Source organism: Argiope bruennichi, chromosome 10 (assembly GCF_947563725.1).
Source record: "Argiope bruennichi chromosome 10, qqArgBrue1.1, whole genome shotgun sequence".
Taxonomy (NCBI): Eukaryota; Metazoa; Arthropoda; class Arachnida; order Araneae; family Araneidae; genus Argiope; species Argiope bruennichi.
In genome coordinates this window covers 54,275,466-54,298,768 of record NC_079160.1, presented here as the reverse complement: position 1 = coordinate 54,298,768, position 23,303 = coordinate 54,275,466, and the positions used below count along the sequence as shown (strand labels likewise).

The following is a 23,303-nucleotide window of genomic DNA, read 5'->3' as shown; positions in this document are numbered from 1 at the left end:
AAAATTGTTTCTCTATGCAAATTAGAGTAGGATTCTGTGACTATGAAAAAAAGGAAAAGAATCGCATTTAAATGAATCTCTAATTTCAAAATTTTAATTTCGGACTAAAAGGTGAAACCATTTTACTTCATTAAATAAGAATGAGCTTGGGGCCATTAGTAAAGTTCCGAGAACACTTCAAGGGAACTATATATATAAATTTATGTGTGTACGTGTGTATAATGGAAATTAAACTTCGAAACTTATGAAATTATTTACGATGAATATAAATGTAATTCAGGTCACTAATTATTTTACAAAATATATTTGGTGATTAGAATTTCTATTTTTTTCATTTGGAGTGTGTAGACAGTCGGTGTTATTCATTTCACTCCATTATATTCAAGCTGGAGGAGGAAAGTAAGATGTAGTATGATTATAGATTATTTTTATTTTTTCTTCGGAGAATTGTAGGACTATTTGCGGCCGTATTCACCAAACCGGTTGCTAAACATCGGATCGTTCAACCCATGATCAACGACAAATCATCAATCAATGATCATTGGTATTCACGAACGTTAATTTCACGACTAAGCATCAAGGTTACGACAAGCAGCTTTTTCTGCCTTTTTCAACCAAAAATGGATCTTCATTGGTCTATATATATCACATGATTATCAGCTGATGGGTGGCGCTGTTTCGTGTTTTTGTTGTTATTTTATTTCTTTCCCAGATGTGTAAAAGGAATGTGGTAAGATCAAACGAGAAAACAAAGGTGATATTGCCTAGTGACAATCTCACCGATTTGCTTACATGATATTATAGCTTTTCGTAGGATTGTTTCTCTGACTATACATTATTAACCAAGTATATTTTAAATTTCCACTGTATTATTATGTAATAAAACATTTGAGCATTTGCTCTCTTTTGAATTGAGAATATGCATATTAGCTGTGCTTTGAATAGTTTTCCAATGAATTAAACTTTTACAAAAGGTCTATCTGAATTAAATTTTTGAAAAAAATGCATATTAACCTTAAATTAGTTAATTTACTTATGGAAATATTTAAACATTTTTTATATAATTATAGAGTATATACATAAACAATAGAAATAACAAACTGCTGCAAACTGATTTCGCAAGTGAGGAGTTCATTGAAGTTTCTTCTAAACAATGAGTTTAACAAAAATTGTAGTATCCTGTATTTTTAATATAATAAAAGAGGAGGAAATGTAGTGTATAAAATCTTGCTTACAAGTATTATGACTTCCATATTAGTAAATAATTTTCATTTACACAAAATATTTCAATTTCCAAAGGTTATTTAAATTGTAATGAAAAGCAATGATATCTCTGGCAATCCCATATAATTGTTTGCATGAAGTTTATAGCATATATTACAAACTTCTCTTTAAGATTGTTATTAGACTTTCAGCATTTATTTTTAAACAAATAGGTTTTAAACTTCCACAATATATTATATTTTAAAAAAATACTAAGATTGTTTTTGGTGTCAATATTTAAATATGTATTAGCTGTCTACATATTCAGTAGTTTTTGAGATAATTTTTTTCCCTCAAAACTGAATAAAAGTAAAAAATACTTATTCTGTGGTATGCTTTTATTTCTATCGAAAAGCAAATATGGAAAAATTTTCTTTTATTAACTATCAGAATATTAAATTTTTACAAATATTTTGTTAAAAAGATATAAATTTATAGTTATAAATGTCAGAATATATACATTCAGAATATATGCTGCAAATCAGAAGATTCAAATTATAAACAAAAGTCAGTGAAAATTGTATATGAATATTGAAGACCAACAGCTATTTCACCAAAATAAATATTCATGCAATAAATTTGAATAGTATATAGTTATTGTGGAAGTGAAGAAGCTCATTTATACCTCATATCTAAAACTTTTTGTAAACAATGAATTTAGCAACTCTTTAAATTTGAATGGGCTAATTGTTAGCTTGACAACATGTACTTGACATTACAAATCAGTATAAAAATAATGTAAATATTGATGAAAACCATACTTATTTTAGAATTGATATCCCTGAATGAAATAAATGATTAATTTGCACATCATAAGCATTCACTTTTGTTCAAATAAATCGAGTGGCAAAACATCTACAATTAACAATACATTTTACTTACATACAATACAATACATACAACAATACAATACATAACACTTTCTGCTTGATGATTCAAACTTAATCAAAAAGCAACACAGTTTAACTTGATTAGCCTGTCAGAAACTAGTAATGATATTTTAATTCTTTCAAGTAAATGTGAAATTCCATTTGTTTCAACAAGTTTTTGCCTTTTTTTTTTATTTTTTTATTCCCAGGATTTTGTACCAAAAAAGTTATTAATTTTTTGATATTTTAACATTTAGTTTCTACTCATACTTGAATAATATCTGTCACTTTATTATATTAATTTCCAACGATGTTTTTAATTATTCATATCTTCATGACAATCATTACTTCCTGAAATCATAAACCTATGAGCACAACATCTAACTAAATACTGTTAAGTCAGCATAATTTCCTTTGTTTAATTGTCAAATTTTTCAACTCAGGATCTTGTGTATTTAAACAAGGAATCTCTTTCTATATTTAAATTTGATGAAAGATGATCCAAATTGAAATGTTTCAAAAAAGTAAAAGAATTTTTCACAAAATTTTTTTTCTTGAAATCATCTTAAATATTATTCTAATAGGTTACATTAAACTGTCAGTTAAGTTGAATTTTTAAAATAAAAACCTCTTTTTTAAAATTTTATATTTGCATCATAATTTGTAGAAATTTGAATTAACTCGGATAAGTTATTATCTATACTTGTTTTTCAAATTCCAAAATTTTCAAATCCCAATTAATCTATTTTCTTTGTTTTTCACACACTTCTCAGAATGTCTTAAAATATGCAAAATTAAAAAAGGACTTCTGTATACAAAAATCTATTTTATTCAAATTTGACTCGAAAAGTAACATATATGAATTACAAAAGAAAATTCTGACAGAGAAGTTACAGCTTCTACAAGCATTAAAACAAAGTTCCATTAAAGGTACTTTAAAATATAACATTCATGCTGATTATTAATTCAAAATTCTTCTACAAGAATTACAAGAAAGTGTCAATAGAGGTGCAACATTAATGCTGATTCTTAATACAAAATTCTTCTATATGTGTCTTTTTATTTCTCTAATACATATACATATTGTAATAAGATAATGAGCACATAAAACCACTAAAAAATAACTACACTGATATGAGTCATACATGCATGTCATTTTCTATAAATCATAAAAAGAACAACATCAAATTAAAAATACATTTGATTTTCAAAGATGGGAATAAGGAATTATTTAGTCATTTCTATACAGATAAATTCAAAAAATAATCAGGTAGAGAATATATTAGAAATAATGTTAAAATTTGTTATGTAATGAGAAGGAAAACATTAATAAAAATTGGTAATCATTTTCAGCAGATAACAAAGGTCAAAATTTGATTTCTTTAAAAAATGTTAATTTTATACACATTGTTGAAGATTAAAGCTGAAGTAAACTGATATTGTAAAAGAGATTAGCTGTATTGAGTAACTAAGCACATTATTATATCACACAATTTATAAGTAACAAAAGTAATTTCTTTAAATTTCTAATTATTAATCATAATAAAAACTGCAATAATTCTTTTTCTATAAAATAAATAATAACATAAAAAATCAATTTACTAAAAAAAAAAAACTTATATACCCACGTGAAAACAGTGTACAATCATGGAAATGAATCATACAGGGAAGTTTCAAAAATACAAAAAGCAATTCTGTATAATCATCACCAGACAGATGAAAAAGATTTTTTTGTTTGTTGCTTTTCTTTCTTTCTTTCTTTTTTTTTTCAGGAGGAAAAGGCTGTTCCTTATTTCTTCCATATCTTTGCAAGTCTTTAATCTGAGAAATGTGAAATAAGAATTAATTATATTATAAATAACTAATGAAAAAAATTGCTAATTTAACAATAATACTTACATGACATACTTAAAAATTGATAGTATAAACACAAATATTATAATTTATTTGATTATAATATTAAATATTTTAAATATTATAATATTTGATATAAGATAAAAATTCCATTTTTTGTAACTAAATTTAGAATTCATTTATAAAGTACTTTTTAAAACTTTTTTATATATATAAAAAAAAGACATAAGATATTCTATTCTCAATCACTAGAAATGTGCATTCTAAAATATTTGTAAGTGATTTCAGATAACTTTGGAAAATATTCTACAGAAAGAATATTTTTTTTCCTAATCTTAAAATATTATTTGTTCAACGAAAACATATTTATTATTTAGGTGGTTGTTTCTCAAAAACCCTTCTTGCTTTATTCATACAAAAATCTGCCGTAATCTTTGATATACAGTGGTATAATGATAGGGGTAGAAGAATAAGATTTTTCAATATGGAATAAAGCATAATTAAAATGTTAAGTTTATATTGCAAATAATCTTTAATACTTGAATTCTTTATTATATTTTTACAGATTTACAAAATTGAAAAATAAAAGGAGCAAGGTTAAAATTGATTAACATGCACACTGTCTATGTAAAGAATGGGAAAATTTTCTTATAGCATAACAAATGCAAAAACTGTTACAGATGAATTCTAGTTATAAAAGTAATATTAAAAGTTAATTAAAAATGATTTGAAAAAATATTACATACATACATTATCAATTTTTAATAACTTATATCACCATAATAACATAATTAAAAAAACTATAAGACTACACAAATGATATGAATATGTATAGATATGAAATAACTTATTTTATTAGCAAGTCATTAGATTAACCAGATAGAAAATATGCAATAAAATGTTTTTAATGGAAGTATTTTAAGGAACAAAAAACTGTAAAACAGTATTGACAAAAAACAGTATAATCGTACTAAACTTGATGAGTTTTCTAAAAGGTATTAATAAGTTTAGAAAATTCTTTTAATTATAATTCCTTTGCTTCAAAAATTTGAATGTTCACGGAATTATACAAATGACAGATTCTAATTTTAATTCCAGAAAATAATAATCAAAAATCAACTCGGATATAATAACAATAAAAAGGGATTCCCATATGAACGATGTAAAAGGGATAAATGTAAACATACCTCAAGTCGCTCAGATTCATTATTTGGTAGGTAAATGAATCTTGGCCTCATTTCAGCTATACATCTAGATACTTCATTTATAGCCCGGCAACATGATGACTGGATAGTTTGATTGAAATCACCAATTATTTGTTGATGACTTCCTGAAGCAAAAAAACGTAAGGCAATACACAATTTCTCTTCAGTAGTTACAGCACTGTTTCGTAAAATATTGGTGCTTAATTTCTCCTTCTCAAAGATAAAATGCATTGGAAACAAAATCACATTCATCTAACAAATCCAAATCAGAAACTCTGTCAGTGTAAATTATTCACCTCCTATCTGATATCAACTGCAATAGTTCCAATGTATCTAAATCCTCCATGTTTGTTTGAAAACTAATGTAACAGTTGTCCTTCTTGAGAACTGCGCATGCGGAAAACCGTTGATCAAATTTGATTATCGGAAGTCCGTGAATCAAAAAATGGGGCAAAACAGGGGGAAATCGTCAACCGATTTGGTGTGGTGAATACCGATTTGACTGCTGATCAGCGTTTAATCATCAGCCGATGTTTAACAACGGTTGGTGAATACGGCCGCGGAGTCGTAGTTTAGTTTGAAAGCTAGGACAATAACTGGACGCAGTGAAAGTCGTGTAATGCTAACATGCTCACGTGACTCTTTGCTCAATGTCTCCTCAACCTTTCTATTTGATCTTTTATTTTGCAAATGTAAATGTAGTCGCCATACGTCAATAGGACAGACGAGATTTCACGGCACATTCTGAACTTGTTATATATTTTGCAGCCTAATTTCATAAATTTTAATTGGAAAAATGGACGATAAAGAAAGAGTTTTGTACTGTGGTAATCTTTCTGAAAGAGTTACCGAAGATTTGCTCTATGAACTATTTCTTCAGGTAAGTTTTTATGATTGTTAGAAATTAATTTATAAGTTAAATGTTTCTTTTACTGAAATTATTTAACGTTTGTTTCATAATAATCAGTGTTAGGTTTTTAAACTCTTTATTAATAGAAATTTTATCATTAAAATTTAATTTGAAAATCATATACAATAAATGCGTAATGTTCTCATATCCTGTAATAATGCATATAATGAAATAATATTCAGTTTTAAAAATGTTATTTTTTTTCTATATTTACTGAAATTGCTATTTATTATTTTTCGCATTTTGTGGGCAATTTGTTTTTGGAAGTGTGTTTTGCGTTTAACAATATCCCAACAGTGGAGAGTGCACCATACTTTTACGTAATAAATCCAACTTTCCATATAAATAACACATTACCAAAGAGTGCAAACATATTTTTTATTTTTACATATAGCAAACGTTTTTCTTTAAAGTGAAAAAAAAAAAAAAAACACTTTCTAATATGAAAGTTTCAGAAATACTTTAAATAAACATATTCAAATTTTTACCTTAAAAAAATTGAGAATAAACCAATAAATTTTTGTAATATCTCGCATAGCAAGAAATTATCAATATTTAGTTGCGTGTAATTTGGTTTTAATAATGTCCTCCAAATATTGTGATGCAGATTCGTCCAACTGTTTGGTGGTATCTGAAGATATTTAACCTTTTTGTTATTACAATATTTGTTTGAAATGTTTATATATATATATATAATATATAATTTTGAAACCGCTGTTTCAAGTATAGCCCACATATTTACTTCCCATAACATTGATATCGGGGACAGTGCCAGTGTATGTAACTTTTGTTTATAATGAAAAAGACACAACATTATGATGCCATGTATTTGGAGTCGTTGTAGAGTTGAAATATGGAGTTTCCATCTAAATTTTTCAAATTTTTAGCAAATTTTTAGATTATTTTCAAGTGTATCCAAGTAAGCCATATGATTCATAAGGAAATCTGTCAAAACTAAATTGCTTACCCAGTTGAAACCATCTGTAGGGCATAAATTTTTTTGATAAATTGTGATATTGAGCTTTCTCCATAAAGTGTCAAAAATGTTTAATTTACTTTCATCATTTTATATAACTTTTCTCTAAAAGTTATTGATCTTCAATTGATGAGATTTTGCTAACTTCAAAGGTTTTTTCTGATTTTTCAAGCGGATGAATGTTTTCTTTCTAGTAACTAGTTTTTTATTTCTTGCTGGTCTAATTATATTTCGTACAGTTTCTGCACTTATTTAGCAATTTAACTGCATTTACTTTAGGATCAATCTTGATTTTTTTCAAAAATTTCTCTTTTTACATCACTTGGAATAGTCTTCCTTCCATGATTTTCTGGACATACATGTACCTTCTTCTAACATTTAAAACTATTTCTTGATATTTTTAAATCTCCATGCTAATTTCATTATATCGATACTGGTTTCTCTTCAAGGAGCCATTTTTCACTTAAAAGTTTAGATTTAAGCTCAACTAATAAACTCCATCTCGCAAAAAAATTCTTATATTGATTCTTGAAAAGGTTTAACATTATTCAAAATTAGATTAAAATAGCAGTGAAGTAGAAAATAATATTTAATAATAAATATATTTTTCATAACTGTATTCTCAGTTTGTTGACGATAAAATTTGCCTTATAAAGTTGTATGCATAATATTATTTGAAATGATTTTTTTTTTTTTTTTTTTTGCAGGAGTGTATATATATATATATTCACCATAGAAAGCAATAATTTGTGCAAAGGAAAAAAAAAAAAAAAAAATTGTATTCGTAATTGTTTGAGGCATTGTATGTGGCTAATTTTTTTAAATGGGAAATAAAATTAGCTTCTATTTTAGTTAAAAAAATTTTTTTAATATTTTGATTTTCAACTAAGCATATCAAAAGCCAGTAAAATTCGAAATGACAGTGGATTATTAAGAAAGGAATATGATATTTAAATATTTTTTCACATGTTTTTTTTTTTTGAAAATGTAAGTTAACTTTACTTTTTATATTCCCTATAAAAAGATGTTAGGAGTTGAGTAAAATGTTTTTTTGGGGTGCAGTTCTAGAGTTTTTTTCAGTCTCTATTATTTTGCATTCTATTTTAACTAGCATGTGTTTTCGTAAAAGTTACGAGCTTATATTTAATGCATCTTAAAAGACCTAGTAGAATGAATAAAATTATGATTCTTAGTATTTTTCTTAATGTTTACAATTCCACATTTAAAGTTACATTACACAATTTTTATGCATTGCAAATTTAAAAGTGTCAGCATAGTGCTAATAGTAAGACGAAAATTGGTGGCCCCATTTGTGAAATGTTTAGAGTATCTTTGAATTTGTAGCATTTTATATTATCAATGTAAATAGCATTTTTTTTGTTTAATGGAAAAATTTGTCATTGTTTTTCATAAGAAATGATAATAATATGTAAATTTTAGATTTACAAACAAATCTGGTGATAAGTATGCAATCATCTTACTTTTTTACTGAATTATAACTTCATTCTCTACCTGATTGTTTCTTTCCAGATTTTCCAAGATTGTCTCTTTAATTATAAAGGAGAATGTGCGTTTTAACATTTTACATGGTTGGCCATTTGACATAGAGCCACTGAATTTGCTATAAATATGCTTAGATGGATTAAAAAATGCACATTGGTGTAATTTCTAAAAAAGTTTTTAATTAAAGTTTAAAGCAACATTTTCCTCAAAATACATTCCTGAAATATGACTATGCAGTTATTTTTATATCATTTTAAAATTCTATACTTTCAAAAGTCGCAACAGGATACAAGCTTTATTCAATTTCTGAACTAGATAAAATCAACTAAATCAAGGTTTACTAACTGATTTAATCAATATATTTGCATACATAAATTATTATTGTCATGCTCATTTTGTTTGTTATATGACAAAAAATGTCTTAATTCTTTGCACTCGGATGGTACCTCGTGCTCACCATTTAAGATGGTGCATCATTTTGAAGTTTTATTTATTTATTTTTCAATTTTGATTGTTAAAAATGCCTTCAGAATAATAAAAATGTAGATTAATCTTTTAAAGAAATTTGACTTAAAACAGTTCTGCATATTTATTTTTCAAAGCAATAAACAAATCTGTATTGAGTTAATAATTATGCATCGAATTACTTTTCTGAGTGCAAAGGGTTAATTCTCCTATTCTTGTGTGACTTGCTTTGTTTTGTGCCTCATATTATTGAGATAGTTCAACAAAGCATGGTTGTGACATATGTAATCGATTCCCCCCCCCCCATTTTATTATGCTTCTTCTTTTGTCTCATTTTATTTATTTTTTAAACTTTTTTTCTCTTAACTATATTTGTGTGATGACCATTATTTTGTTTTGACAGCATTTTTAACAGCAATTTAAAAACAGCACAATAGAATTATTACTGACTAAACTTCATAATACAGCAAAATCATCACAATTAATATTAAACATTAAGAAGTTTACAAGACATTAAAAAATTGAATATTACAGAATTTCATATAGTTTTAACATAGCATATGCATTATAGCATTTCTAACTTTGTAATTTTAATGCAAGAACTGTCACATGGTACTATCTACATTTAAATAATAGTGTTACCATTATTGATATTAGATTATCAGACGCCTAACATTTTCCTTTCAGGTCAGAACAAGGATTTCAAAAGCTTTAAAATTTCTCAAAACAGTGCTGATCATTTTGGAAGGGGGGGGGATTGTATATAGATTGGTTCAGTATTTTTTAAATGTATAATGGGCACACATACAAATATTGTCTTTTATATCTATAGATGATACCTCATTTTTCTTTGAAATTTTCCTCCAAATAGCTCTAATTTAACTTAAGAATAGATATTTATCTAAGGTAAGTAAGGCACTTTTTCTATTTTGCTTTCTTATCTTTGGATACATTTGAGACCATGAATTAATTTTTGAATAGATGGTATTGCATGGTAATTTTACAGTCAAAAAATAGGGTTACACTTGGGAAAATTAAAAAAGTACTGTCTTTTTACAAATAAAGTATATATATAGTTTGAATTACATTTATTATTTATTTCTGCCATGATATACATATCTGCACCCATGTTTATGTATATGATCTTCCTACTGTTTTAGGCTGGCCCATTAGAAAGTGTGAAAATTCCTAAAGAGAAAGATGGACGACAACGGAATTATGGTTTTATCACTTTCAAACATGCCATTTCTGTTCCATATTCCATAGCTCTTATGGATGGTCTTTCTTTATTTGGGAAACCTCTTCTTCTAAATGCTAGGAGTGGATCTGAAGCTGCCCCTAATCCATATAAAGAACAACTTAGAAAATATGAGATTTCTCTCAATCAGCAGTCTTACAATCAAAATGATAATTGGAGGCACGATGGCTATTCAAGACGGCATGATTCGAGAAGGTACGAATCAAGATCAGAAAGTGATAATAGATTTGATTCTGGAAATACCCTTATTTTGTATCCTGGATATAATCAATATCCTCAAAATTTTTCATCGAATCAAAACCATGGACATTATTTCCCAAGATCTGACGTGTATCAAAATCAAAGGCATTACAGATGATAAAATGTTCAATGTTTTTATCATTAAAAGTTTAGGAAATTTCATCTTTATAAATAGCATCTGAAAGAATAACTTTATGGAAACTAAATTGCATACAACACTACCCGATACATTTTATTGGAGATTTATCATGCATTAGTTTGATTAATTGGCATTCAAAGTTTTTAAAAACAAAATTTAAATATTCTTTTTTTATTGAACTTGTGAAATTTATTTGAATTTGATTATAGTGACATTTTTTGTTCAATTTTATTAAATTGTCTGCGAAGAAGATTACTTAAAAAATTACATATGATGAAATTTAAAAATATTGCACCTTTTTCCCTTTTCATATTAGCAGGATTTGAAATATAAGCTTTAATATTCTGGGGTGTCAAAAACTAAAATTAATGGAAATGGACAAATATTTTTTAAAAAAAAGGATTTTTTTTTTATTTTACAATATAAAACATTATTTACAATTTTTTTGTGAACTGAATTAAAAATGTTAATTTGTTGAAATTTATGTGTATTGTATAAATTATTTTTCTGCATTTTCATGACTTGTATCATAAAATCATTATAAGACAATTTTTGTGTATTTTTTTTTTTAAACTTGCATCCCCCCTTTTCACCATACATTTGTCATATCAATTTTTCTACAAAAATTTACAATCCCGAAAGCATTTGATTGTTTGAAAGCTTTTTTTCCCTATTTTCAAATTTCTTTTCTTTGTATTTACTTCGTTTATGTTGTAAAGAAAGCTGAAAGCGAGTGATAATGGATTTACTTGTGGGAAAACAATACTTATATCTCCTGTTTATGTCATTCTTTAGAATTATTAATATATGAAACAAAATAGATAGTTAAAAATATTAAGTAAAAAAAAAATATATAGTGCTATCATTTGAAGGATTAAAATAAATAAAGTTCTGTTTGCATATTTGTATTCAATTTAGGATAAAAGGTGTATTCAATTAATGCGTCAATGTTTTTAAATTGTTGTAGCATATTAGTATTTGAGTGCATTCATTTAAGACTAGTTGTATGAGAGCAACAGAATTCTTTGTATTTAAACGAAATGTGCATAAATATTTTTTTAAAAATATTAATAAATAATAGTAATATTTTGTTAGAAACTGATTAATCTGAAGTCATATTTAAAATATAAGATATGAATTTTTTTTTTAAAAATTTTTTCTGAAGATTTGATATTAAAATTGCATTCCATTTAATGAAAAAAAAACATTTTATACATTTTAAGGCGTTTTTTAATATAACTAATTAATAACAGTGTTTTCTTTAATGTGTACCTGTTGTTAGTCACTTCAATTTTCCATTCGATGTTTTCATTGTAATATTATTCAGTTTATTATTATTTTTTATTTTCCTCTTTCTCTTGTTCTAATTGAGCTTATAGTATTTAATTATACATTCTTTGTTATCTATTGATAGAAAAATCTTTTGTTTGACAATTAATGATAATACTTATTTAATGCATATATATTGTATTCATCTTTCTAAGATGTTTTTATTTTACTATTTATGTATCAGTTGCAAAGTCTTATCAGCTTAATATGAATTGAAAGAAAGGAAACTAAAATTTAGCATACTTTATTACTGTAACCATTGATTATTTCATATAACTTCTGTTGAACAGTTTAAAAATTCTTTTATTATAAGAATCTTTTAATTAGTAAATTAGTGAATCAATTAATTTATAATATGCTATAATAGTTAAATTCTAGCACTTGAAGAATTAAAAAGTGCAATTTTTTTTTAGTTTCTTAAAATTCAGTGTTTAAAAAGAAGTCTAGATTATTTTAATCATTATAGATTTATTATACATAGTATTAATATTGTAAAAGCACTTATTATTGTAAAATTAAAGGAACATAAATTAAAAAAAATTTTCTGTGTTTTCATAATATTAATCATGTTTAAGTATAATTTAAGCTTGCCAATTTTATGAACTATTTTGTTAAATTTCTTTAATACAAGCAACATATGTCTTATTTTTGTGTAAATGGATATAGAATGTCTTAAATAAAACTTTTATAACAACAGGTTTCTCCTTGTATTTGAGGTTTCTGCAACTTTTAGGTAAAGATTGTAAAAAGTGCCTCTTGATAGCTGTAATTTACAATTATTTGTTGAAACTATCAGCATTTTTTTATATATTGAATTGATCAATATTTAAAATTAAATTCTTTTAAAATAGTGTTAAAACATTTTGTGAAAAATATACATATATTGTGAATTCAGATAGTTCCTTTTTTTAGAGTTGAGCAGCTTTCCAAGTATGATAAAATGAATGTAATTAATTACAATGTTACTTTTCAATCTTTATGCTACTTTTCAATCATAATGACTCTATCTTATTAAGTTTTTATTCTCAGTAAATGCTGTGTAAATATATATAAGTAAAGATAACAATAATTAAAATTAAAAAATACTATACTAAAATTTTCTTTATTTCCTCTTCTTAGAGTCAAATATTTTGTCAAGTGAATAAGTAATTATTAAATTATTCATTATTTTATTTTAAAGCTATATAATTATTTAATATTGATTTAAGGAAGACAAAATAATTGTTTCTCTTGAAGTGGTTGCCTGTATGAAATAAAATCCATTTTCTAATATGGATCAAATTCATTTCCAACTTTTACATACTTGGCAAAGGAAGTAGAAACAATTTCTATATTCGGTGATAAATTTTAAAATGTAAATCAAAATTAATCATTCTTAAATACATAAAAAAATTAACCAAGTTATGATTATTTTGACTTGCCATTAGGAAAAGATATTATCAACCATATCTGGCTATGTCGCAAAATTATATGGTCCATCCCTAAATTTCGATGTTTCAAGAAGGGCCATTAATTTATCAAAATTAAATTCCTTGTCATTTTCTTTTTAAACTTATACACAGTTAATGTGATAACTTTTAAAAACAAATGATAAAAAAATTGAATTGTAATTAATCTTTTTTACTTTGCAATTTACTTTTTCAAAACTCAGATACTATTTATTAGTAATCATTAGATATTAATAGCTATTTTCATTGCAAATTTTTTATTAATAGTAGCTAATTTTTTTATGGTTATAATTCTTGTCAAAATTGTTTTTGATTAAGGAATTTTTTTTTCCCTTCTGAAAAATTTGAATTGAATTTTTTTTATACTGTTTGTGTTTCTGGATTCATAAAAATGAAGTGAAATCCTAAATTTTTTAATATATTGTAATAGATACAGAAGAGTATAATAAAATGTAACTTGTCATTTATGGTGCCCACTAATTTGTGTTGAAATTAAGTCTAAAATAATTAATTAAAATTTTTAGTTTTAACTAAATTTTTTAAAGTCTTTGTTTATTTGGAAGTCTACTGCAAATCGTTTGATATATTACTGAATTTAAGACTTTTTTTGAGATTAGTAATTCTTTTTTTTTTCCCTGCAAGATATGCTCAGGACTTCTGTAAGGATTAACCATCACATGTTTGTTTTCATAATGCATGCATTGATTTTTTTTAGATAGATATTCCAGATTGGTTTTTTTTTTTTTTTTTTGGTTGATCGTGAAAAATAGCTTTGGCAAGAGAAGAGATTAAGGCTCAAGAGAGACGGAATTCAGTTGAAAAAATAACTTTAAATATATGTAAATGTTTTAGTTGTATTTGCTGTTTTCAGGAAGTGGTATGCTCTTTTTGTTATAAAATTTAAAAGAACCGTTAATAATTTACAAAATGAACTGAATTATGAAAAGAAAGGTGTATTTTACTAGACTGGTGAAGAAAAGCCCTAGAAGAAACGGGATACTATGGAATCTATTCTATATTTCTATCTCTTAGTAAATTGTGTTCATTATCGAACGTCTGTTATCAGTTGAATTAATTTATTTGTAATAAGAAACTTTTTTTTTTCTATTATGAGCGCAATCCTTGGCACTTCTCATTTTTAAGTTCCATAGTATTATCAAATCATTTTTTAAAAAATTCAGAAAAACAGAAATCAGTTTATTCAGAATCTCCTTCTGAAAGCGATCTTACATAAGTAAAAGTTCGCATTATCAATTTTACGTTCTTATCTCTCTAGTTTGTAAAATGTATGCTTAACAACTTTTTCATTTCTTTTGCGGCGGTGCTAATGGATATCAAAGATGCAGTTATACAAATCTCACTAAAAGCTCATTTCTTTGAGGAAGCTGTAATGACACCAGTTGCTTTTTTCTCTTGTAAAATGAACTTCAGATTAAAATAAATAAATGGCATGGCATTCTTGTTATACAAGTTATGTGAACTTGGCGTCATTGAAGAATGTTCGTATATTTTAAGATGTATGAATCATAGGCAGAAGATTGAAATAAAAAAATCGTAGATTTTTTAATGTATTATTTGTACTGCATTAAAATAAAAACTGAATAAATTATGAAATCATTTCTTAACTATTTACTAACGTATTTAAAATAAATTTAAAGTAAAATTCATTGATTATAAAGTCTTTCAAATTATTTCATGTCAAAGACGATTTCAGAAAATTTGCTAATTAATGAGAAATTATTGTAATAAAGAGCTGAGCCATAATCAAGAATTGGGACATTTAAAGCATGAAATTGTTTTAAATATACTAATACTATCAAATTTAAATGTAAGAATAATATACTGCATGTGATAAGTGAAATGTAATTAAACTGAACTATAAAATTCATTTAGAAAAAATTAAAATAAAGACCAACCGTACTATGGAGTCTAGAAGAGTAAAACAGCCGGTTTTTCTCTCCCCCCTTCCTTCTTGTTAATCTCAAGAAAATTTTCTTTAGAATTCAGCTTCTATATCAAAACTGACTTCAGCAGATTGCTTTAAAATTTTGTAAAAAAAACCCTGAGAGACCTTTGTCTGTAAAAAAATATCATGAAGACTATTAGCACTTGCTGTTTTAAAGAAGAATCAAAGTTTGAAACCGATACTTAGGAAACAATAGGAAAAGACGTGGATGAAATTATCCTTTTTAATAAATTAATTCCATCAATAGTCTGAATGTTATTAGGCAGTCTAAATGTTAATGTAAAACGGCTGTTCAAGACTGGCAGCGGATAGTGTGCTTAAAACTTGATTTTATTTAGTTATATACATTGGGCAATTTTCAGAAAATTTTGAAAGTAAGTATCGGTGATTGTTTAGTTTTGAGATATGGTGGGCATGAGTAATTATCAATACCGTCGAGAGTTTAATTATGTTATTAATTGGTTTTTGTTTCTTGGCTGATTTACGCCCAACCTTGAAGCTGGAGACTCTTATGCATTTACATAGATTCTATGCTGGAAGGAAAAACAAAAACATTGGTAGTTATTAAAATGCGTTGACAAGCTATTCCTTCATAAAGCGAAAATGAAAATCGTGACCAATCGCTCCTAGTCCTCGGAAGTCCCAGTTTCTAATTTTGTTTGAATTCCGGATTGTTCCTTTTTGTATATGCTAGTATATTGCCGATAAAGAAAGTGAAAAAAAAATCTAGATATATGATTGATTGATTGAATGAGGAGGTTAAATGATTTTTAGCAACAAAGGCTGTCATCCCACTAGATATATAATATTCCTGAAGAATTCTAACACTAACTAGAATAACTGTGCTGTTGAAATAAAATCTATATTTTTAGCTTCGTTAGTTAACGTTCAGTTTTGAAACTGCTGGAAGGTTATTTTCTGTGTGTTTGGTGAGGGGTGTTTGTGATTTCGATGCGTAATTAGATTATGAAATGGTGTCCGAGTCAATATTCCTTTCTCGAAACTTTCGAATCACACTATGTGCATACATTTGGAGCATTAAGCCTACAAAACCTTTTGGATCTTGACTAATATTAAAATCTGTTGGATACTTATGTTATTGGAGTTGGAAGCTATATAGATACAGGAAAATTACTGCAGAATAGCAGTTAATTCCCGACTGGTTATTCTATTTCTAGCACGAATAAAACACACTAGCTATTTTGGAGATAAAATTTTTAGTTGAAAAGAATACCACAGTTGGAATGTATGAATCAAAACTGCTTGCAATTCCTTTTTGTTGCGAAATCTTTTATGTTCTTTTAAAATTGCTCTCGTTTGTAGCTTTCAAACTTTAAATCTGTTCCGCAATCATACAAGGACTATACATCAGAATTCAAGTTCTTATTCCTAATCATTTTTTTTTCTCTGCCTGGAAATTTATTCTTCTGTACACACTCATGAAAAAGTTCTCATTGTTCAGAGAAATGCATTTTAAGCAAATTAATATTGTTGATTAGGTGTTTCGCCCCCATTCTTTTGTCAGTTTTGTTATAAATTATGTTTGAGCCATGTGTGTTTACCGCTTCCATCGTTAAGTCAGTTTTTGCATTAAGAAAATTTGGCTTAACGTAATTATTTTTGACTTTTGTGTCATTAAACCTTATCTACTTATATTTAATAAGAGATTAATACATACATAATTTTACAGGCAATATGTCTATTTGAAACAAATGAACGAACTTCAACCTCAAGAGAACTGTCGATGGTTGTTAGTACTTTTTGACTGTTGAATTAGCAATACATTTAATCTACTTCGAATTCAACAGCAGTTTTGAAATGATATATAAAGTAAATGTAAACAGGTGATTGCTATTCACGCAGTAAATTCTTAGCATTAAATATTTACATCATTAAACCAAATATTATGTCTCTTCGGCCTGTTTTTTTTTTTTTTTTTTTTTTTTCACTTTTTGGAAGTGAAAAAGCATTTTTCTTTTCTTTTTTTAAATACACGGAAAAGAATTTTCTTAAATGTCTAGTGCCTATCTGCATTTTTTATAAGTTCAAAAAAATTGGAACCATGTTTATGTTTAATATGGTTTATCTGTGCCTTTTTCTTTTTTGCAGTTATCTAATTTCCAAAATAATGGAAACTCCTTGGATAATGACTTAATTTACTTCTAATATGATGTAGGATTTTGAGGCTGATTTAATCCTTTTAAAAATTGATGGATGTTTGGCAATGAGATGGTTGAAAAAAGTATTCTGTATTTTTCCTGTACCAAAAATTGTTCCACTTTTATGGAGTCTTTTATCGGAACCTTTGTGATCCGATGCCGATCACAAAGATGCAATGTCAGAAGTGAGTGTTATTAGATGTGATCGAATTTATTATCATAGGTGTTATTCTTCATTTTCATGTTGACATAAATAGATAAATGAGTGGATTAGAAGAATTGTTTGATAGATTATAAAAATTGAAATTCTTTTTTCTTTTCTGAAACAAATGGTTGACACTTTGTCGATTCATTGGTGATGAGAATATGAAAGATGTACTTTATTATCACATTTGGCTTGTATATAATTGAGTGTTTGTTGATTTGATAAATAGTAGAAAGGGATTCTATTTTTTTCCCCCTAGAGTAATAATTTCAACTCTGTGACAGCTGTTGGAAGAAGAGAGTTGTATATATTGTTTTCTGACGACAACCAATCTGGATCAGTAGTGACAGGACATGAATGGTGTGATTTAAACTTGTTAGTAAATAGACATATCAGTGTTAATAAAGACGTGAATAATTTTGCAATAGAACCCTTTAAAGGACCAATGTTTATTCCATTGAAAATACAAGATTACTTAAGATTATAATCAATCTGCTGTTCATTTCGTCTTTTACGCTCTACTTTGTTGAGGAGGAACACCACGTGTCCTTGAATGAGAAATTTTAAAATGAATAAGCTGACTGTAGCTTCTCCTGGAGATTTAGTAATCATTTGAGGATGAGCTGTCTCCTCTTTGGTGAAGGAACATATTCTTGCGGAAGGGGTTGGACTCTAGCGAGTAATGGTCTTCAGTACTTCATTCTCAGTTCGGAGTTGATGACTGTCATCTTTTGACTTCCGATACTTTGGCAGGTTGGAAAAAAGTTCCTATGTGGCACGGTTGTGTTTTGTGTTAATAAAGGGACCCACTGTTACTCAAGCTATAATTTCTTAAAATATTACAGAATCTTCACTATATTTTATTGTATTGAGAATAAAATATTTGTTGCCTATCTTCGCATACAGAATTGCTGCTGATGTGAAAAACGGAAGTGGGATTTCATAATAAAAAAAAGAAATATTCATTCATTGTTATATTTTACATGTTGTATGCCATTGATGCCAAAGTAGGTGCCATTTTGCATCGCTGTTTGATGCAAAGATAGACTCAATCTGCATATCCTGCTATCAGTTTAAACAGGTTTTGTTGGTGCATATAAAGGTGTTAACCTTTGTTGAAGTAGTAATCTTCTCTTGAGGTGACAAATTTCTAATTTCTGCTGGAAAGTTTTCATGTCTTTGAACAAATGAAATTTTCCCCTTATTTTGTAAATTGAGATGACTTCATAACTGTATCTTTCCATATCCTTAGATTGAGATAAACTGATACTAACAATCTGCTCTTTTTAAAGTTATCGGATTTCATATTTTGCATTAAACTGGACTAGTATATTACGTACGATGATACTAGTTATTATTTAAAGGTGAAGAGAGAGAGGGGAGGGGAAATGATATAAAGGATGCCAAATGATAACAAATGTTCTCGCGTCTGAGATGCTCATCTTGCATAGTAGGAAATAGTGTTCTATTCTATTTCTCTTTCAAAAAGATTTTACTTTTAAGGGAAATTGGAAAAGAGCAGGTTTGTATTACACTTTTTTTTTCCTACACTGATTTTCGAACTTAAGTGATCAAATGGCATAACTGAATGAATGGCCCCTGAGGCATTATATGTCCCCCCCCCCTTCTGTAACTGTCGTCAGTAGCTTAGCAATTGTAATTGGTCGTCGATGCTAGATATTTTTTGTTTTCACCCTTTCACCATATTGAATTTAAAAGGCAACACAAGCGTCCTAATGTTTTATTGCATTAAGGTTAACTTTTGGGGTATTTGTATCCTTTTTGCTCTCTTATTGCTATGTTACTACAATAGTTATTGGAATATGCAGGTATATTGTATCATCATGTTGATTTGTTAGTAAATTGTTTTAGTTGGATGAATGGTAGAGAATGGATTTCTATTCTGCATGTAAAGCAGAAATTGTAGTTATAGCATAATTATTTGGCAGGCTGATTGAACAATGAGAAGTTATATTTTATTTCGGAATAGTTAAAATACAAATGCAGTTGCATTTTGGAGCAACATAATGGAAGGATAGAAAGTAGAAAATACGAGAAAAAAATTTTTACGGTCAGAAAATAAGAAAAAAAAAAAAAAAAAGCTCTATAATCTAAATTAATTTTTAAAAAAAACGAGCTTTGCTACTCCAAGAGCTAAGTTTCCATTATTTTGAAGAACTATGTATGATTTTATTTATTTATTTTTTTGCTTATGATCATATTATGATAGTTAGAATGCTGTTTAAAAACGTAATGAAAGTTATTTATTTGAAAAGTGCTTTCTATGTGAAGATTTTAACACTACATCATCTGGCCCTTGTGCCATAAAACCAAAACTAATATTACATCATATTGGTCAGTACAACCATTGTATGGATGCATTTCTTCTTTGTATTTGAAGTTAAGAAATATGTTTTTTTAATTATCGTTTCTGCATTTCTCTAAAGAAACTTGCAACGGAATTACTTTAGAATGACCTTCGGCAGTTAATGTGCTCTCATTCATCAATATATTGTTTAGAAGTACTCATGTGGTATAAAAACTTATTATTCACATTATGAGGTTTTTAAGCTTAATGAGGTGGTTGCACATTTCATAGATGTTAATAACCATTTTTTATGCAATTTAACCTTTTTTTCTAGCCACGGCCAGAGAGAAAGTTCCCTCTTCGAACACTACAAGTAAACTTTCTACACGAAGAGCCGCCTGCCGCTCACTGGATTGATTGTGATTTCTCTATTCCAGTGCTTCAAGCAGCCGGTGGCTTGGAGAAGTTATTCAAGCAGTGGCATATATTTAGCTGAATTTACGGGCATTCCTGCTATTGTATGTGCATTCCTACTTCTTGGCCTCATTGGGATATGGCTCATGTGCAAATGGTTCCCAATAATTTCAAAATCACAGTTATACAGGATACAGCAAATAAATGTTCGAGTACAATGAAATGTACTGGTAATACAATAAAATGTAGGCTAATATAAATATGTAATGAATTGTATATTAAAATTCAAGTTCTCAAGGAGGTCTGCGGAATATTATTACAGTCTGCACTTTCTGATTATCAGAATGTCAAGTTGTCCATTAAGAGAAAAGGATTGGTAGGTTCGTAAACGATTTGTCTGTATTTTAATACATTAGCTGCCACGTGACTGGTTTTGTGAATCACGCGTAATTACTTCAAACTTATTTTCTAATTGTATGACTTCTGTATTAAAGTCAATAGATAACAAAGGAGGTATCATTTAATTAAATAAATGAAACAAATCACAAGTATAAGCTGTGGCCGCGAACGTGTTAAATGATGATAGATTAATTTCCTTTAACGATTTTATGCACCTCTGCAATTTTAGATTACATTTTTATATTTGCTTTCTGATATTATGCAAATGTAAAGTGTTGATTTAAACTTTATCACTATAACTCAATGGGCAGTTTTTTTTCCATGCTATATTCTATCATACGAAAGTAATGCGCATTTTGAGTTTGATTTGAAATCTTATCAGAAGGTTCAGCTATTGCGTTCATGATTGAAGTAAATGTATACTTGAGATAATTTGGAAGCTTTTATTTCTGATAATTTTTCGATTTTATCGGTGGCAGCTCGTCAACTCAAAATTCAGCAGTGTTTCAAAAAATAATAAATAAATAAATAAAAAGAAACATTCCAAGGGTTGAAATATATCCTCCCTTCAAATAAGAGTTATTAACTGATTAAATCAAAAAAAAAAATGTATTCGACTTGAAGTTAAAATTTGTTAACTTTATTTATTCTTAAATTTGTCTATTTGTATTATTATTATTTTATAAAACCCTTTAATGAAAAAATCATTTAATTTAACATTTTAAAAATTATGTATTTCCCAACCACGATTCCAATTGAGATGCTATTTCTATAAAGGAATGGCCGAAATCTCGCCATTTGAGAAGCAAGGGCTGTCCTGCAGAATCTGCTAGCAAATTGTTTTAAAGGGATGAAAAAGTCAAGCAAGAAAGTTACGTTTGATAATTAATTTACGAATGTTCTCCTTATGGTACAGCTTGTTAACTATTTATTGATGTAATTATAAAAAATGTTAATATAAAATTATATGAGCCGCTTTTGACGACCAGCTGTTCACCCACTATTAACTTAGACTTAATAACCAACTTTAATGGTTATTAAGTCAACTATTTAACCACTACATTTTAAAAAAGAGAGAATACTATTTTAATTATACTTGTATATTTGATTATATTTGTATATTTCTCGAAGCTGGTGCGAGAGCAGATGTTCACTGATGTTACACTTAGGGGTATTGGACTTTCATATAAAGTAAAAATTGTCCAAATCAGAACATCGATAGTAGCTGGAGGAAGGAATCTGTTAAGCTTTTTTTCCTCAGCGAGTGCAAAGTGAAATTGTGTTTTTTTAGATTTCTCTCAGAAATATTTACCAGGCAACATTGTGACGTATCTGAGAGCAATGAGCTATCATATGAAATAGAAATTGATGAAATTTATCAGTTGATTGTGTCTAGGGACTAGTTCTTTGGTGTTATTATTTTAATCAGTTTTTATCAATTATTTTAAATATATAGATAGCAAGCAATTTACCAAATAAAAAAAAGTGGTTTTATTTAATATCTGTATTTATGAAATGAAAGAACACATTTTCAAAATGGATTAATCCTGGAGCAGATGCCAAATTAAATCAATGTTTCCAGTGAGGAGTCACACCAGTGAGTTTTTGTGCCAAAATTATTGTATGAAAAATGTATTGAGAAGATTATTTGATAAGTGTATATATAAAGAGCCATAAAAAGTACTCCAAATTTTAATTTCTTTTATTATGAAAGCAACTTATCTTTAATCGAATGATTAAACGATAACAAGTTGAAGAAAGAGAAATATCTTCATTTTAAATAACCCTGAAATGTTTTCATCATATGAATATTGAATGAAAATTAATAAATGGATAAAACTAAAAAGCAGTTATAAGGTTATGAGATAAGAGAGTCTCATGTTGTATACATAGCAGTATGTAACAAAATCTTTAATAAAAATTTTGTAACTTTACTTTTTACATTCCTAATTCCACAACATTTGCTAAAGCCCGATTGCTAGTTGTTTTATATTGGTGTACTATTTCCAGCAACAAGACTTGAAGATTTTAGATCCCAAAAATAAAAGCTATCGTAGTTTCCTTTGACTTTCTCCATAGATAAAGACTGTTTACCTAACTATGTGCAAATGGAAGTAATTGAGATCCAGTGTAAAATTCAATGATGTATGAATTAACGTATATTTGGCAGGTTATAGAAAACACTCAAAAATTGACATGTGGAATTATTTCTGTGCTAGGATACTTACTGGACAAGAGATTCTCTAGACTTATGAAAAGAAATAAAGTCTTCGATTTAATTCAGAATTATCATTTGGGTTGTGTCAATTTTGAAATGAATCACTGAAATAAGATGTGTTTCAAAACAACAAAAGTAATAGCAGGGAAGAAATGTCAAGTACCTAGAAAAATGT

At 27.3% G+C, this 23,303-nt stretch overlaps 1 protein-coding gene across 2 annotated transcripts; it reads left to right on the top strand.

Moving 5' to 3' along the window:
- The first annotated feature begins 5,800 nt into the window (after window positions 1–5,800).
- On the top strand, window positions 5,801–22,844 carry LOC129987937 (RNA-binding protein 7-like). 2 transcript variants are annotated; one of them, XM_056095946.1, is made up of 3 exons: window positions 5,801–6,071; window positions 10,206–10,498; window positions 20,432–22,844. In XM_056095946.1, exons 1-3 carry the CDS (start codon window positions 5,988–5,990, stop codon window positions 20,472–20,474), a joined length of 420 nt encoding a protein of 139 aa, XP_055951921.1. In that variant the 5' UTR covers window positions 5,801–5,987; the 3' UTR covers window positions 20,475–22,844. The 2 variants fall into 2 exon arrangements, with proteins under 2 accessions (XP_055951921.1, XP_055951920.1); XM_056095945.1 differs by lacking the exon at window positions 20,432–22,844 and having other exon boundaries at window positions 10,206–12,254.
- The last annotated feature ends 459 nt before the right edge of the window (window positions 22,845–23,303 follow it).

Excerpts from the sequence above, each read along its gene's own strand:
- LOC129987937 (XM_056095945.1), top strand. The coding sequence starts at position 5,988 with ATGGACGATAAAGAAAGAGTTTTGTACTGTGGTAATCTTTCTGAAAGA. Across the intron at positions 6,072-10,205 it reads TCTATGAACTATTTCTTCAG|GCTGGCCCATTAGAAAGTGT; the intron begins GTAAGTTTTTAT and ends CTACTGTTTTAG.